At 31.9% G+C, this 19020-nt stretch overlaps 1 protein-coding gene across 1 annotated transcript; it reads right to left on the bottom strand.

Moving 5' to 3' along the window:
* Positions 1–15646: 15646 nt before the first annotated feature.
* LOC132951141 (uncharacterized) lies at positions 15647–16798 on the bottom strand. Its single transcript, XM_061022875.1, has 3 exons — positions 16712–16798; positions 16644–16650; positions 15647–16509 (listed from the first exon to the last, which is right to left on the bottom strand). Exons 1-3 carry the CDS (start codon positions 16796–16798, stop codon positions 15647–15649), a joined length of 957 nt encoding a protein of 318 aa, XP_060878858.1.
* Positions 16799–19020: the final 2222 nt, after the last annotated feature.

Here is a 19020-nt window from a genome sequence, read left to right as displayed (position 1 = left end):
ATGTGTTATTCATTCAAGTCCACAGGTAACTTTGGCATAATAGATGATCGAGCATGATGAATATTTTTCCTTATTAATGTTAAATCGTATGTTGTCAAAGTGTTTACGTCTTGTGTAAGGTGCTATGAATAATTTTACTTGGCTTCTCATTAATATCATCAACAGCTTTACGTTTCACTTGATTACTTACAGTCTGCCTATTTATTGTTTCAACACTATCTTTCTCGTGGTTTTCATGATTTAAAACTTTTTTAATAATTACGTTATTATTTAAATGAATATATATATGCCTTACAAGTCTTTTTAGTACAGCAATATCGATCAATATCATTTTTTAAATTTTTATGGAAACGAAATTTATATCCATCGATTACATATATACTACGATTTTTTTCACTTAACATTTCACTCAAAATCTCAACATTCGACATTATAAATAAATTAAAATAGAACAGCACAGAAAAGCGACGGAACGTTCTTAGCGGGTAGTAAAGCGGAGGCTAAGGTATACTTATTTGGTATACTTATTGATATCTACATTATATTGTGATTATATTTTATCAGTCAAGATTAAATTATCTAGAGTTAGAAAACCCGGGCCGCAACTCGTCTGTACCCAAAATAAACTCGGGCCGCAATTCGAATTAGACCTTTTTTCGTTGATATCTTTGGGACGCAACTAGTATGCAGCCAATGGAAGTATGGCGTAACGAGTTCTGACCGCCGATCCAGCCCGCGATGCATAACCTGTTCTTTATAATCGTGGCAGTGATACAAACATTGATAATGCTCTAATTTGATTATTGATAACACTATATCGTTTGTACTCAAGTTACCTACCCATATGTCCAAAGTAACCCGGTTTGACGGTACATAGATTTTTTAAATATTAAAATATGTCCTAATTGTTATAAAACTAATTTCATTATAGAAGTAAGTTGTTTCGTAGCTTTATTATTCTTTTAAACTTGTATACAAGCATTTTGTTTTTCATTGTTCTGATTATAATTATTGTTAGTTGTTACTGCCCCTCTTCACACTTTCAGTTATAATTGATGTATACACTAGAACACAAGATACACACTTAAGGGGACGTAGTACCGGCGTTTTTGGTATCAAAAACATCCTCGTTTAGATTTCAAATTAATCACTCCAAGAAGGTTTTAGGACAACAACACCTATTATCAAAATTAAAGATAACAATATTATTGAGGGCCCCACGTAGCCTTTTTTCAAAAACTTTATTTTATGAAAAGTTATAGTCATTTGAAAATGTTTAAAAGTCGATACTTCTTAACGTTGTAATGGGCCTTAAATTTGGAATACAAAAAAATTACTACGTGGGGCCCTCAACAATATTGTTCTCTTTAATTTTGTTCATAGGTGTTTTAACAATAAAACCACTCAGAAATCTATAATCTTTGAACACGCAAAACATGTTTTATAAGAAAATCGCATTATTTACTATCGACTAGTGCTGCCCCTTTCCTATTACGGCAGCGTTCGATAACGTTCGTTACCCACGACCCGCAAAAACTACCGCCTAAAAGTGTATGACCAGTTTTTGTCTAGTACGGTGCGCCAGCGACAATCTATAAATAATTTTACAATTATCGATAACGGCGACATAACAATAATAACTATATTTTATTTTATCGAAACCATTACACGCACGATTAAAGATATATCTTTAATCGTGATTACAGTTTTACGAAAATAACGTACGCATCGCTCCGTGTGTAACCAGCTATTTATTTACTGTTTTGTTCATCGTTTTTTTTAAGTATGGCAAATAAAAAAAACAAAAAAAATAAAAATACCAACAATAAACGGCTAACTGGAAAATCACTTGTACATCGACGTTACAGTAAAACTAATAAGTAAGTTCGTATATTCCTAGTTTAAGCATGCAAATATCATCGAGTGTGAAGTCGCGGTTATAAACTAAAACACAGGCGACAGACACATAGCACAATGTAAACACATTCTATAGTCTTTCTGATAGTAGCATTGAAGTAGTCAGTACTAAGTAAAGTAGTATAGCTTATATAGTAGGTATGGTAGGTTTAGCTAATAACTATGGTATAGCTCCTAGTATATTGTTTCAAACGCAGATAAAAAAAAATTAAAAATCCCTAGTCACAATTTTTTTTATAAGCATTTAAAGTTCAAATATTGACAAAATACGTAAGAATGACGAAAATGTGCAAATCAAGTATTTACAAATTATTTAGTAGTTAAAAATTTATAACATTTTCAACTTTTATAGCTAAGGATTTAAAATGTATAACAAGGTTCCGCGTAATTAGGTTAAATATAAACCACTTTATTCACAATAATTTCATCAAATATACTTAGTTATATAAATATAACATAGGCTGGCTGACCGTCTTCGCTCAGAATCGTTTTTCGTATACAATGATATTATATCATTGAATTCAAATTAAATACCATCCATTATGCAGTAACCAACTTGTAACCTACTGTACAGCAGAGCGACATCCACTTTCCCACCTTTTTTTTCTAAATTTTAAATCAATAAATAAATGTAACTATTAATTATATAAGTAAAATATAACACGCCACTGTCTACCTACTTATTTTATTTTATCAATAACGAATACTTAGATAGGATTTTACTATACGTATTTTGTAAGTGTTATTGTATAAATATTTAGCTCAAAACAATGTATCTATGAAGAGGAAGAAAATACTCATGAAGTTTCAGCACCAAATGAAAATGGTAACTTCAATATTATTGACTGTCAACCAAGTACATCAACACAGTACGTTAGCTCGTACGTTCACTCATCTCCAATGTAGGTCGCTAATCACGTATTATACATACCTACGTGTTCATGTAAAAATATATTTTTGGCATTCAGATTTAATAAATTAATTATTTTATACGTTTCTGAATTTATTATTTAGTGTAAATTTATTAGCAAATAATAATTACATGACTGGCATTAGCCATTTAAGTCCGATCGAAAATGTATTGTGCGATGATGATGATAATAATTTAGATATGCGAGAAGATTTCAGTGGAAATTCATGTGAGAAAACAATGTCTCTGTTGAAGTACACAGATATACAGAAGTTAAAAGGTAAATAATAATATAATCGGATATATATAATATAATAATAAGTATAATGATACGATGTACAATAGTGTTACGAGGCGTAATATAAATCAACGACTAACTATGTATACCCGGCTACACTACGCAGGACATATAATATGCCGTAGTATATAAAAATGTATAGTCAGCGTCTGATGAACTACAGTGTGAATATATTACTTATACACTACATTATATAGGGTGTTTTGTTTATAATTCCAAACACTTTCCCTTAAACAATATACCCTTATACATCAATATTTATAACTCCTAACATCTCCCTTAGCTCATTGAACCGCGTTCGTGGAGTTGGTTTTGTCATAATGTCCGCAATCTGCTCCTTGCTGGATATGTACTCCAATGAAAACAATCCCTCATTGAACTTTTCTCTTATATAGTGGTAGCGAACATCTATGTGCTTCGTTCTTCTATGAAACTCTGGATTTTTTACGAGTTTAATCGCACTTTGATTGTCTCCATACATTGTTGGCACCGTTTTTGGCTGGTCCAGCAATTCACCTAAAAACAATTTTAACCAAGTTAATTCTTGTACTACTTGACTTAAAGCTATGTACTCTGATTCAGTTGTGCTAAGGCTAACACACTGTTGACGACGTGAACTCCATGCTATACTTCCAGATCCTAATGTAAATACTGACCCTGATGTTGATCTTCTTGTATCCAAGTCACCTGCATAGTCAGCATCACTGTATCCTTTTAACATGAGTTTTTGTCTATAACTAAATACCAATCCAAAATTAATAGTTCCCTTTAAATATTTTAAAATTCGTTTCACTGCTGTCCAGTGTTGTTCCTTTGGATCCTCGATGTATCTACTAACTAGATTTACTGAAAAAGTTATGTCCGGTCTTGTAATCTGACTGAGATATAATAAGCTTCCGACTGCTTCACAATATGGGACTTTACTAGTTAAATTAGTATTTTGTTGCTTGTCATCTAATGAATGTTGAGGGTCTGCTGGTATTTGAACTGATTTTGCTTCAGTCATATTGAACTTCTCCAATACTCTTTTACAATACAACCCTTGGTGCATTACAATTGATCCATCAGATTTTCGCTCAATTACTGTACCTAAAATTGATTCAATTCTCCTTCGGTAATATTGAAATGTTGTCTCAAATATTCCATTAATGCATGTACATCCTGACTCGATGTAGCTGCAACTAGACCATCATCAACAAATATAGCGACGATTAATACTTTGTTATTTTCTCTATTAACAAAAACACAGGGATCTGCTTTTGTTTCTAATAGATTAAAGTTAAGAAGAAATGTTTTGAACTTTATGTTCCAACATCGTGGTGACTGCTTTAGGCCATATAAACTGCGTTGAAGTCTGCACACCATTTCGGTACCATCGTTGAACCCTTCTGGTTGTCTCATGTAAATTTCTTCGTCCAAATCTCCATATAGAAAGGCTGTTTGAACGTCAAATTGTCGAAGTTGTAATTGTTCTGCTGCTGATATAGCTAATATAGACCGAATTGAATCGAACTTTACTACAGGACTAAAGGTTTCATTAAAATCAATACCGAGCATTTGACTATACCCTTTTGCTACTAGCCTAGCCTTGTATCGATCAACATGTCCATGAACATTATATTTTGTTTTATACACCCAACCACAATTTACAATAGTTCTGTCCTTAGGTAAACTTACGAGCGACCATGTTCCGTTTTGTTCAAGAGATTCCATTTCATTGTTCATGGCTTCTATCCATTTTTCTGAATTTTGTGACTCCACAGCTTCCTTGAAATTCACTGGATCGGATTCGACCACGAAAAAGGCTGAATTATCATAACGTAATGGTTTCTTAATATTACTTCTGTCTCGCAAGTTGTACACGTTGACATTTGATCCATTTTCTTGTTCATGTTCTTGTTTTTCATTGTCATCTATACTTATTGACCCAAATTTATTTTCCATGACTTCATCTCCTTCTGATGTATTGCTGTGTTCTAAAGAGCCGTCTTTGTGTAAGCTAAGAACATCAATGTTATTACTATCATTTAAATTATTAGAACCTTCTACACGTTGGTCATTTACAACACTTTCATCCTTGAAAATAACGTCTCTACTAAGTGACACCTCGTTATTTTCTTTATACCAAATACGATACCCTTTTGAAGTTTCTGAATATCCAACAAAGTATCCTTTTCGACTTTTTGCATCCCACTTCTTTCGTCGTTGTTTTGGAACTAAACTATATGCATTTATTCCAAATTCTACAAACTTTTCTATTTTAGGAAGTTTATCAAACCATAACTCATATGGAGTTTTACATACTTTCCCTGAATTACCAGTATAATTGAATGAGAACACTACTGTATTGACTGCTTCTGCCCACAGTGATTTTGGAAAATTCTTGGCATAGATCATTGTTCTGGCTGCCTCACAAATAGTCCTCATTGAACGTTCAGCTTTTCCATTTTGTTCAGGAGTATAAGGTACACTTGTTTCATGCTTTATTCCAAAAATATTTAGAATTGATTGAACTTCAGAATTCTTATATTCTAATCCACAGTCACTTCTAATAGTTTTAATAACATTTTTAGTTTGAGTTTTAACCATACTCAGAAAACAATTAAGTTTTTCTTTAACCTCAGATTTATGTTTCATATAATAAACATAAGTATATTTAGAATAATCATCTTTAAAAATAATGAAATATCTTTTACCTCCTAATGAATTCTCTTCCATGGGTCCACATACGCCGCTGTGTATTATTTGCCCTGGTTCAATAGTTATTGTTTCGCTCTGAGTGAACGTCTCCTTATGCTGTTTGCCATAGATGCATGGTTCACAGAATAACTGTCCTTGTATATCTTTAAATTGTATTTGATTGTGTTTTAAATACTCACGAACATGTTTGACATTCTGATGACATAGTATTTTGTGCCAGTGTTCTAATGTTAATTTCTTAACTGCAACGTTAGCACAGTGTCCAATTTCCTGTGAAATATCTGTTTTGATTAGCATTGAAAACCATTTATTCTCACGAACACCGACTGCAATTACACGATTATCCATTTTAAATGTACAACCTTTACTGTCTGTCACCATTGTAATTCCTTTATCAAGGCATGCCCCACAAGAAAATAAATTTACTTTTATATCAGGTACATATAAAACATTTTTTAAGTAGCCTTTTATCCACTTATTGTTAACATAAGTATGAATATTTATGTTACCTTTTCCGACTGCCATAATGTGCTTACCATCTCCAATACGTACAGGCGAATGCACATCAAAATTTTTATAATCGACGAACCACTCTTTCCGATTTGTCATGTGGTCGCTCGCACCTGAGTCCACATACCATTTGTCTGAGTCGTCGATTTCTTCAATTTTTCTTTGTACACCAATAAGCGCCAAACCAGAAGTTGATTTCTTTTCTTCTTGTTCCCTTTTGAATATCCTGCAGTCCCTTTTCCAGTGTCCTGGTTTTTTACAGTGGTTGCATTTTCCTGGTTTTGTATTATCATTTTTGTTCCCATATTTTTGACTTTTACTATACTTGCCTTTGTTTGCAGTCAAAGCAATACTTTCAGCACCATCGTTACGGACCTCCTGTCCTTGCACTTGTCGTGTTTCTTCCACCATCAATCGAGTGGTTAACTGTTCTAGCGTTCTATTTGTACTATTCATTGAGTCCCATGCACTGTAGAAGTGCCTATAGCTATCAGGTAATGCCATCAACATTTTTGTAATCAACATTGATTCTGAGATAGGTTCTCCCAATTGTTTTAGTTGTCTACTTAAATTTTCTAGTTTCGAAATATGACCGGCTATATTGTCCTTAGGATCCATTGTATAACGATAGAATTTTTGTTGTACTATTGTTATGCTTATGTCCGACATTTGTTCGTACACATTAAGTAATTTGTTCCACATACCATTTGCTGTGCCACAGTTCATAATGTATTGTAGAGGTTGTTCATCTAGCGAAGTGACGATACATTTTTGAGCCTTATTATCTGCCCTTTTCCATATTGAAAAATCAACATTATGCCTTTTTCTCGCTTCATCTTCAGTTTCATTACCGAATTTTGCTAAAATTGGTTTCTTTGATTTTCCTGTTACTACATCAAATATTTCAGCTGCATTCATGATAACCTTAATTTGAAATTTCCACATGTCCCAATTTGATGCATCTTTGAGTTTGTTGATTTTATATTGTTCGTTCTCCATATTTAAACAAAACGTAGATGTACACTATCTGCACACTAAGAAACGCACGCACACTACACTGCACTTACTTCGCGAATTATTATTGCTGTACACTGTCTGTACACAAAAAACACGCAATTCGTTAATCAATTATTATTTTACTAATTATTCACGACTTTATTATAAAGACCTTACTCTGGGCCCATAACCTGTTGAAGTACACAGATATACAGAAGTTAAAAGGTAAATAATAATATAATCGGATATATATAATATAATAATAAGTATAATGATACGATGTACAATAGTGTTACGAGGCGTAATATAAATCAACGACTAACTATGTATACCCGGCTACACTACGCAGGACATATAACATGCTGTAGTATATAAAAATGTATAGTCATCGTCTGATGAACTACAGTGTGAATATATTACTTATACACTACATTATATAGGGTGTTTTGTTTATAATTCCAACAGTCTCCACTATCACATAAATTAGCTGTCGAAACTGAAGATTCTAACACGTACCTATGTTTTATTTTTATATTCTCTGTTTTTAAAAATATTTTCATCTATTGACCTATGTATATCAATTTTAAAGTGAAACGCACAATAAAATATCTGGGAATAGAATTGTTGACATATCGTATCTATTCAATCAAATTCAAAATAATAATCACGATGGTGGATTTGGATGTAATTTTATTAACATGGAATTTTTATATGAGATTCGTTTAGGATTTTATTCTGAATATTGGTTTATTTGCAAAATGTGTAACATAAAACAAAAAATACAATCTATGAAAAATTCATCTGAGTGGTCAATAAATAAATCTGTTGTTAACAGTACAATAGCTATCGGTGAGTATGATAAAATATTATTATTTAAACTACATGAGAAACCTAGTTTTTACGTGATTTCGTATCAGTTCAATACTTTCAAACGCTCATACAAGTTTTTAGTTTTATTCAGGAGTTTTGTTTATAGATATTTAAAGAAAACTTATGGAGAACCTTGTACCAATTTTTTTTATAAGCATTTTAAGTTAGAACTTTTAAAAAAATACGCAAAATATTTTGAGTCGGAAATTCAGAAAAAATTTTATTTTTAAATCTAAGTTTTAGAAATTAAATGCAAGATTCCTTATAAGTTTTTCTACCTTCACTTAAAAAACAATGTCTACTGGAAAGTCAAATTAAATTTTTATGAGCGTTTGAACTTAAAATGTTTACAACATTATTTATTCACTCCATTTCTCATATAGCGATTTTCTTATGTTGTTGTGCTTGTGACTCCATTCAGAATATAAAACTAAGAAATAGAAACTATATAAATATTTGCAACCGTTAAATTCATTTTTTATAAATGTCTAACCAAAAATAATTTTAATAATTTAAAAAAAAACACATAATTACTGAATAAATATTTTTATATCGCTCCACTAAGAATCTCAAAATATTATTTTTAAAAAATGTATAATGATAATATTTTTTGATAGGTATTGGCTATACCCAAATAAATGAATTTTGTGCTGGAATAGAAATACCGTCAATGTCTCCTAAATCATATACTTGTATTGAAAATGAATTACAAAAAGACATAAAAAAAACAGCTTGGGTAGAAATGCAAAAAGCAGATGAAGAAGAAAAAAGAATAGCTTTGGATTTAGGTAATGTTGATACAGATGGCGTCCCTCTAATAACCGTAGTAGCTGATGGACAGTGGTCCAAAAGAAGCTACAAAACAAAATATGACGCTTTTTCTGGAGTAGTAAGTAATTATTATCCTGATCAAATTTAATTTTGAACAAAATTAAACATTTTTAGGCAAGTATAATAGGCTACCAGACCAAAAAAATTGTATTCGTTGGTTGTTACGAACACGGAATACCTACATAAAAGACTAACGACGCGCTACCTAACCATTGACCGCAGTACAAATATATAGCTAGCCGCTCACCGTTGCCCGTAGAGCGCGCCCTTTTCAATGAAACAATTGCGTATCAATAACGAACGCATTGGCGAGCATAAGAAATCTCGTTAATTCAACACGCACGGTCGGCTGTCTAAGTACATATAAGAGAGCCCGGCCAACACCGAAACTGACTATCGTTAGCTCCAGTAGCCACTGGTTAATGCTAAAGCGGTTCTCGGCCACCCTTGGGAAGGCTAGAACCACCGATGCGTTCGGCCTAGACTACTCGGAGATAACCCTCACACAGTGACACCCGCCGCGTAATACGGGTCAGAGCGAGCAGAGCACCTGCCGTCGCCGCCGATACTCGCTTTCCTCCCACCACCGCGTACCACGTTCTCGGCTACCCTCCGTGGGCAAGCTAGAGCGTGCCGACCCATCGCTGCTACGTACATTGTAATAATATCGGTCGAGCACGTCTTTTATTGACGACCACCGTATTTCCCTGCGATCGTTCCGAACAGTATCCAACGTTATCGCGTGTTCCGCCGCCGTGATTGTAGATCGTCAATCTTATCGGTTTTAATCGCTTCCATTACCACCGCCGTAGAACGAATTGATATCATTATCGTTTATTACGACATCGAGTGCGACGCCCAGTGTTGCCAATTTAGCCATTTTATGGCTAAATCTAGCATATTTCGATGCTGACATAGCCACTAGATTTTACATCTAGCAACTAGCTATAAATCTAGCATATTTAAAAAAAAATATTTGGCATATAACTACTTTTTTTGCTTTAAAGGGACATTCAACTAAACAAAACATTTTTTAAAAATGTGTGTCACGACTCACGAACGCAGATATATATAATATGTATTTTATGCATATAGATAATAAAAGATCTTATCTGTGATTTTATATTATATCAGCCTGCAGCTGCAGAAAGCTGTATCAGTTCTAACCTCTTGTAAATGATAAGGGAATTCGTGATAAGCCAACTTCCCCCCCGAAAATATATATTTAAATATCTTTGTATAATAATAATTATTAAAAGTCGTAAAAGTCACAAAGTACTGAAGTAGTTATGTAGTCTGAGTAGTCAGTTCATACTACACACATAATTCTTTGATATCATTTATTCGTTAATGTTTTTACATTTTAGTTTTATTTAATTTTGTACATGCTAATTAAATATAAATTTGAAATGGGTAAGCCTACTAAGCCTCAGTACACTCAAAAGTTCCGAAAAGAATGGTTGCAGAATACATTATTTAAAGATTGGTTGGTAGCAGTTGAAGGTGATGATTGCAAAGGTCGGTGTCGGTACTGCAAAACGGAGGTAAATGCCAAATTGTATGATATTAAACAACACGCTAAAACTTCAAAGCACATTTCGACTACACAATTACTGTCCAGCTCAAGAAGTTTAACGAATTTCTGTAAACCTCCGTCGATAAAAGTTAATGAAGCTGAAGCAAGTCTGAGCTTATTTATCGCAGTATACTGTTCAATCTTACCCGTTGACCATTTAGGAACTCTTTGTCATAATACATTTGGTGACAGTGTAGCTGCTAAGGATTTTAAGCTACACAGAACCAAATGCACAAATATTATTAACAATGTCTTAGCACCTCGTTTTGAAAGTTCTCTGATGCAAAGTATTGGTGAAAATCCATATAGACTCCTGATTGATGAATCAACAGATATCAGTGTCACCAAATTTCTCGGCATTACAATAATATATTTTGACCGAGAAATGGGTAAAACTATTTCTACATATTTATCATTGGTTGAGATCACAAACTGTGATGCTCAATCAATTACTGATGCATTAAAGGATGCAATTCAAAATAAAGGGCTGCAGTTAAAAAACTTAGTAGGAATTGGAACGGACAACGCATCAGTTATGGTTGGTGTAAACAATGGAGTTTACCAAAAACTTAAACTAGAAATCCCGTCACTTATACTAATTCCATGTGTGTGTCATTCTCTGCAACTTGCAGTTTCAAGTGCTGCATCTGAAGCCTTACCAAGGTTTATAGACTTTTTAATTAAAGAAACATTTAATTGGTTTTCACATTCGACACTTAGGCAAAGTCAGTACAAGCATCTTTATAAGGCAATAAATAATGGACATAACCCTTTAAAAATTGTAAGAGCTTGTGGTACAAGATGGCTATCCATAGAAACTGCAGTTTCTAGAATTGTGGAACAATGGCTTGAGCTTAAGACTTTATTTGGTATTGCTAGACTAAAGGAAAAATGTTACACTGCAGAACTTCTGTATAAAATGTATTCTGATAATAAAAATTTAGCGTATTTAAGATTCTTAAAGCCTATACTCGAAGAAGTGCAAATCGTAAACAAATCATTCGAGTCAAATAATGCTGATCCATGTAAATTACTTTCTGATTTAACAAATTTAGTCAAATCAACTGTAAGAAAAATTGTTACACCTATGTGCAGGGAAGATTTCCTAACTGTAAGGATTGAAAATTATTTAAATCCTAAACCTTACCTAGGGTATAGTTTTGAAAAAACTGTAGAAGACTCAAATATTAGCCCTGCGAGTGAAAAGGTTTTAAGAGATAGATGCGTGTCGTTTATTTTACACCTAGGTAATTAATTACAACAAAGACTCCCGCATAACATTAATATACTAGAAAATATTTCATTGTTATCAGTATCAAACACACTCTAAGTAGTAAAAGATACACTTATACCACTCATGGAAATGATGGATATTGAGATTGAAACCATTGGTAAAATAAATGTGCAATGGAATAATATAACAATTAAATGGCTGGAAAAAACTGATACACATTCATTTTGGTATGAAGTGTCAATATACAGAGATTCATCGGACACAAAACCATTTTATGAATTGAGTGAATTTGCATTGAAGCTATTAGTGCTTCCATGGTCCAATGCGGAAGTTGAAAGGCTTTTTAGCCAAATGAATATAATAAAAACAAAAGCCCGCAATAAGATGGGTACAAAATTGTTGGACTCTATCCTTACAATTAAATCTGGCCTAAGGAGAAGAAACACGTGCTGCTTAAAATATCAATTTCCACCAGATGTACTAAAAAAAATTGGTACCTTACAGACTTATAATTCAATTTCAAATCCCAATTTAGTTACTTCAACAATGTATGCTCCTTAGGGTGGCCCTTAAAAATAAATATTTAAATTTTCTTTGTGGCACCCACCTGTTTTTTGTAAATGCCCAATTTAATATTAACTGCAAAGTTTGAAATCAATTGTTCAGTTTTTAGCCGTGCCCCCGGGAACTTGAAGTTCAGTAGTTTTGTAATTTCTTACAAAAATCACTGACATTAGGTTATATTTTTTTTTTCAACCAAAGAACATAAAATATCAATTGATATAAGTAGTCAAGTTTACCCTACATTTTATGACGATTTCAAAAATGTCACTTTTTCATTATTACATCATTTATTACTGGCACAGTTACAATTTTAAGCAAATAAGTAAAAACTAAACATATCTGGCTAAACCATTTTTTATTGTTTTATATGTATGTAAGCCAAACGATTCATTAAAATTACAAATGTAGAACATTTTTAAAACTAAGTTTTCTATTAAAATGTTTAAAAATAATTACTTATATGCTTTGTCACAATTTTTTTTTTAATGTTTCCTTTTTGCAGTCAGGAAATATTTTTCTGTAATCACTTACAACTTGTAACACAAACTGTTTTTGTTCCTCATTGGTGGTGAGTATTGAATTGTAGTCTTCAATCAATTTTATTCCCCTCTCGGCCGTATCACTGACAGTTTTCAGTTTAGAAACCATTTGCAATGCATTTTGAAAAGATAAGTTTTCACTCCAATCTGCTGGGTCATTTAAAAAAAATTCTGTATCCAAGTTAAATATTTTGAAAAAATCTTAAGTTTCACTTGAGACGAAAAACTCTATTTCATTTTTCACAAATTCTGAAATTTCTGATTCTTTTAAATTTAATCGTTTGATATTCTCGTTTGAATCTGTTTTATAATTTAGTTTAACGATCATTTTTCTTTTTGATTCAATAGAAATACTTTTATCGAAAAATGCCAATGCAACTGCTTCGGGTGTTAGATACCACAAATGATTTCGAAATTTATTCATTGCTACTCTAGATATATTATTATCAATTGAACTATAGTTGTACAATTTTTGTATAAAAAGTAAATCTTGATATAGTGCGGCTGCAGCAGTAGGTGCTTTAAACCATGCTTCGATATAAATTGTAACTACAAATATACAAATATCACGAAGTCCGTTTTTTTTCAAAACTACTTAATTCAAATTCATTACGAAACATGTATATTTTAAGAGAATAAATAGCTTTTGCCATCCATCTTGCATGGTGAGTTGCATCGGGAGTATGGAAAAAAGTCGTATTATTTGGTTTAGCGCCAAGAAAAATCATTGTTAACTCGAGTAACTCCTTGTAATCGTTTCGAGGTTGTACAATTTTCAAATGTTCTTTTACAAACTCTAAGACTCTTGTTGAATGTGGATTAATAATTTCTTTAATTTGTTTGTCCGAAATACCTGGAGAAAAATTGTCCTTGTTTATTTTATTCTTCTTCAAAAACGCTTCGTAAAATTATTTCATAAATATGATGTCTGCATGGAAAATAAAATAATTTTTTTCCTAAAAGCCTTTCTAATAATACACAAGTACCACCCAATCGACCACTATTAACTGCAGTTGTATCAAACGACAGAGCTTTAACTGAATTTTGTATATTCCATTCAATTAAAGTTATGTAAATAACTTCTGCCTGTTTATTTGCCGTTGCTTTTTGTAAAACTGGAATACTTAAAATGTTTTCTGTATCACCACTTGAAATTACAATGGCTAGCCTATCAATAATATCTTATCCAACCAAATTAGGAAGAAGCTTGCCGTCCCAGTATAATACAACAGCTTTAAGATCACTTTCTTGAAATTTATCTTTTATTATACTCGCTCTCTCCTTACGCAAAATCTGTCGACAACGTTGAATTGATGTCCTATTAATAACAAAGTCCTCCACATTTTTTTCTAGAGCTTCTACCACTGCCATAATGATATGAATTGCCCCCCTATCACTTACTTTACAGTTGTTTAGTGCACAAACTAATTTAGTAGTAATTATGTTCTTCTGTCCTCTTACTCGTTTTGATGATGAAGGTCCAACATCTATTTCTACGGAACTAAAAGATTCGTCCATCTCCGAGTGACTAGAAAAGTCGTCTATCTCTAAGTCACTCGATATTTCGTCTATTTCCATTAAATTGTCTAAGAAAAAAAAAATAAATATTATTCCATTTATTGAACCAAATATATAAAAACATAAATTAACATTTACAATTACCTTCAGATTGAGTACTTCGCTTTTCTGTTACAAGTGTTTTATTTTTTCTTTGCATAGAAAGTTGCTCTTTTCACATATTTGTATAATCAATGCCATACATAAATCCTATACGTTCTTTTTTTCGTTGATTTATTAAAAATAGTCTATTTGTTTCGATTTTCATAATTTGTAGAGCATCAGCATAACATTAATACTGATATTGATGTAGCAATACATTAACATTAGCTACATCAAATAAATCATTAAATGTTGAAATAAACAGTTTTTCGTGTTCCTTATGACTTTCTGTATTTCTTGTGGCATGCTTTTGAAGTGTTATCCACTCATCCTATTAAGATTCAACTTTAGATATACAGTGTTTTTCTAATCGTACTGGAATACGGGCTTTTTCCCAAAAAACAAACACTTCTCGAATAATTAATCTAGCACTTTCACGAAGATTCAATTTTACGACTCTTAAATTAAAAAGCAAAGTCTTCAATACTTCTAAATTAGACGGTAATTTACTTCCTGATATTTTATTTGAATAGTTGTTAATTAAATAAATTTTCTCTCGTAAACATATCGATGGTCAAAAGGCCAATTGTCGTAACCTTCACTTTAGTCGAAAATGGGATTATCATGAAATATTAAATTTCATATAATTTTCTTGTGTTTAACCAATTGTCGTAACACATCGTACTATTTAACTACTATAATTTTAATATTTATCATTTATTTTAATGTCGTAATCCATAATGATAAATAATGACAAATGCTGTAAGCCACATAAAACTGTTATAATAAGAAAACGTAAGCCTCGAGACTTTTTTCTTCATTATGCCACATTGTTGTAACCCACATGCTGAAACCTAAAATGTTAATCAATTAATATTATTCAAAATTTGTTCGTATATGAAATAGGTACAGTGCAACATACAATAAATCTACTAATTCTGATTGTGACTTTATATAACTACTAGATACTCTAAGTATATATATTATCACTTGACGTTGATGGTTTTAATGAAATTTGATCCTCTACAACTGCTGGTGTAAATTACTGTTCAAAGCATTGATTGTTATTAACTTCATATGCATGCATATCTAATGATTTATGTTGAATAATATTTGGTTGCTTAATTGTTGAAACTGAAGGATCATTACTGTCTTCATTGGCTTTACATTTTAAGTATTCTTCAAGATCAACTGGGTCAAATTCATTCACAGGAAACTTATATTTGTCAAAAGGAAACAAACCAGTTGTAGAAAATCCAGATATAATGTTAATAGGGTTGTTTGCATTACTCCACAATTTGCCTAACATCTCTGAAAACATACCTTTAGTTAAACGGCCGGCTCCTTTACCTATCATATCTTTTCCAAACTGTATTAAAAGTCTGTTCCATGCAGTCTTTAGAGGTCCAAACACACATTTATCTAATGGTTGTAAATGATCGGTTAAATGACTTGGAAATCTGTCTAATATTATATTATTTTGAATTGCAAGTTGAACTATGCGCAAACTTGAATATGAACAATGCCCATCAAACAGTAGCACAACCTTCTGTTGTTCCATATTTCGTTCTTTTCTTAGAGCATTGATATAATCTACAAACATAGTATTTAACCAGTTATAAAAAAGTGTCTCTTCCATCCACCCATTATTTGAAACTGCATATAATGTTCCAGGATAAGATTTATCTGATGTCCATCTGGCCTGTACTGCTTTTCCTTTGAATATAATAAAAGGTGGTAAATAAATTCCATTAGCAGCACAGCAAGCCAACACAGATATTGATTCACTACCAGATCCACCTGAAATACGACTTAATGCAATACCTTTTTGTCCAATAGATGGATCTGTTTGGAAACCACTTTCATCACAATTGAAGACAAATGAACTGTCAGAAATATTATTATCTATGTAAACCTGTTGTAATTTATCATAAAAGTCATATATTATATCAGGTTTCCTTGCATCTTTTCTTAGCTTTTGCAATTGTTCTGGTTTTTTAAAACTCAGGCTTGGGTGACGCTTCATAAATAAATAGTACCAATCATCTACGGGTGTGTTATTTGTAAACGGAGTAGAAATATTATTAATAACAACTTATTCTCTTACAAGTTCTTTCAACTCGGCTTTATCGCAAGGTTGTCCCATTTGTGCCCGAGCAATTAAACATTTTTCAATGTCGTTTTCAACATTCATTGCTAAAGCTGGTAACCGTCCTTTTTTAGTACATGTTATTGCAGTTTGACGTCCTTTTAATCTATTAAAAATCACAGTTATTAGAATATTATATTCCTCTGATATTTTTTTGTATGTCTTATTTCCTTTTTTCATTGCAGCAACGGCTTTTTCGACATCTTCAACAGTATATTTTGGTCCTGATGTTTTTTTGACGTAATTGCGCTTGCGCACCCTTGAGTTTAAAAAAAAATAGTTAAAAAGACTAAAATATTTCAAATTATATTTGTTATAAATATTTACATTTACCCCAAAACCAAATTTACATTTACCCCGATTGACTTTAATTTCGTATTTTACAAAACAACTATAATTCCATAGAAAAAGCGATTATAAACTGGTTTTAGGACTGTATAGTAAATAAGTATAAATATAATGATAATTTAGTTCAAACTATAATGTTCTACTTACATTTTTGATGAAGATATCTTTCTCAGAAGCCGTTGGGCAGAAAATATAAACTAAAATAATCATAAACACTTTTTCGAGCGATAACGATTTGTACATAACCTCAAATTTTCCATGTTTTTATCATTGCACACTATTATAACATATGTTTACTGTGGTAACCATGATACCAAATTCCATAATCACTAATAATTTATTTTACATAATATTTTTTTCCTTTTGCCCCTATTTCCATTTACCCCACTTGACTCTATATTGATCATATTTATAATACGCGTAATAAAACTAATATTAATCTCAATGTACCTCTATACCATAAATAGTTTAGCATTATAAGTGCATTTTCAATTGCAATTAGATTATGTAGAATACTAAAAATAAATATATGTAATTTTAAAAATGTAAAAGATTTGAAATTGTACTTAAAAAATGTTAATCTTATACAAATTGATAGAAGATTATCGATTAATAACATATGATGTAATTTTGTAAATTTTTTTAGAAATATGTGTCAATAATTGAATTCAAATGAAACTCCCCATCACAAGCTATGCTTATAAGGGAGTTGCAAATGTTGCTAACTTTGTATTTTATCTTATAGATATACCATTTGTACATGTTTCTTTGATTTGCGTAATTATATACAGGTAAGTGGTTACTATATTATATTACCTGACAGTGGCGTAAATTGGGCTAAATTGTAAGGGTTGCAATAAGTTTCTAGGTTGGACAGACTTTTGGGGGGCTTAGCCATTCACACCTCCCTAAAATGTTCTATTTTATTCTATATTTAAGTACAGTATAAGCATAACAAAACTATTTTAACCTTAAAGGCTTAAACACATATTGTCATATTATATTGTATGTATTGGTAATTGGTACATATATATTATGAATATGCACTTTAATTAATAGGGTAATAATTACTTACCGACTACCGTCAATAAAATATGTACACTTAGCTAATTTTCTTAAAGAATATATGAATACAAAAAATACAACAATTCTTTTATTTTATAAAATTTATATTTTAAATAACAACTGCCATTTAAATTTTTATAATATGTACTTATTATATTTGTATTTGTATGTTTAAATACATATTTATCACTTTTATATTACACAAATTAACCAAAACATTTACTATTATATATATTGCGTACGTAACTAGTTACAGAATTTTGACTTTGAATTAATGTAAAAGTAGGTATTTAACAAAATATCCTTAAATATTTAATGATATTAAATTAATATAAATATAATTTCAATAAATTGTATACGAATTCTAATTATATGATATGAAATTAATTATTCACTATATTTAGGTAATATACCCGAGACAAAATTCCGACCCCCGCGGTCGAACTCGAATTTCCGTCAGGTTTCGTAACAGCCCTATTAGATTCGCAGGCACAAAAATCGTACGTAAACCCGACAGTAGCCCGTAAATACGGCAAAACACCCACCCACGGACCAACGAACACAGTCCGGATGGCGGATGGTCGCACTGCAACAACCAGTGGCACCTCCACATTCGAAGCTAGGATAGGTGCACACGATATAAAATTCGAAGCGACCATCCTAGACAATTTGTATTGCGACGCGTTACTAGGACACGACTTTCTTGTTAACAATGAAGTCTCTTGGGATTACGCCGCGTGCACAATTCACATGGGTAAGCAAATTCGTACGTCGACATGTTGGAAAGGGAAATCTCAGCCACCCGCCACTCGTCCCGACCTGTCACAATTAGAATTCGGAAACGACCCCGAAAC

Source organism: Metopolophium dirhodum, chromosome 1 (assembly GCF_019925205.1).
Source record: "Metopolophium dirhodum isolate CAU chromosome 1, ASM1992520v1, whole genome shotgun sequence".
Classification (NCBI taxonomy): Eukaryota; Metazoa; Arthropoda; class Insecta; order Hemiptera; family Aphididae; genus Metopolophium; species Metopolophium dirhodum.
This window is presented reverse-complemented; position numbering and strand designations above follow the sequence as displayed.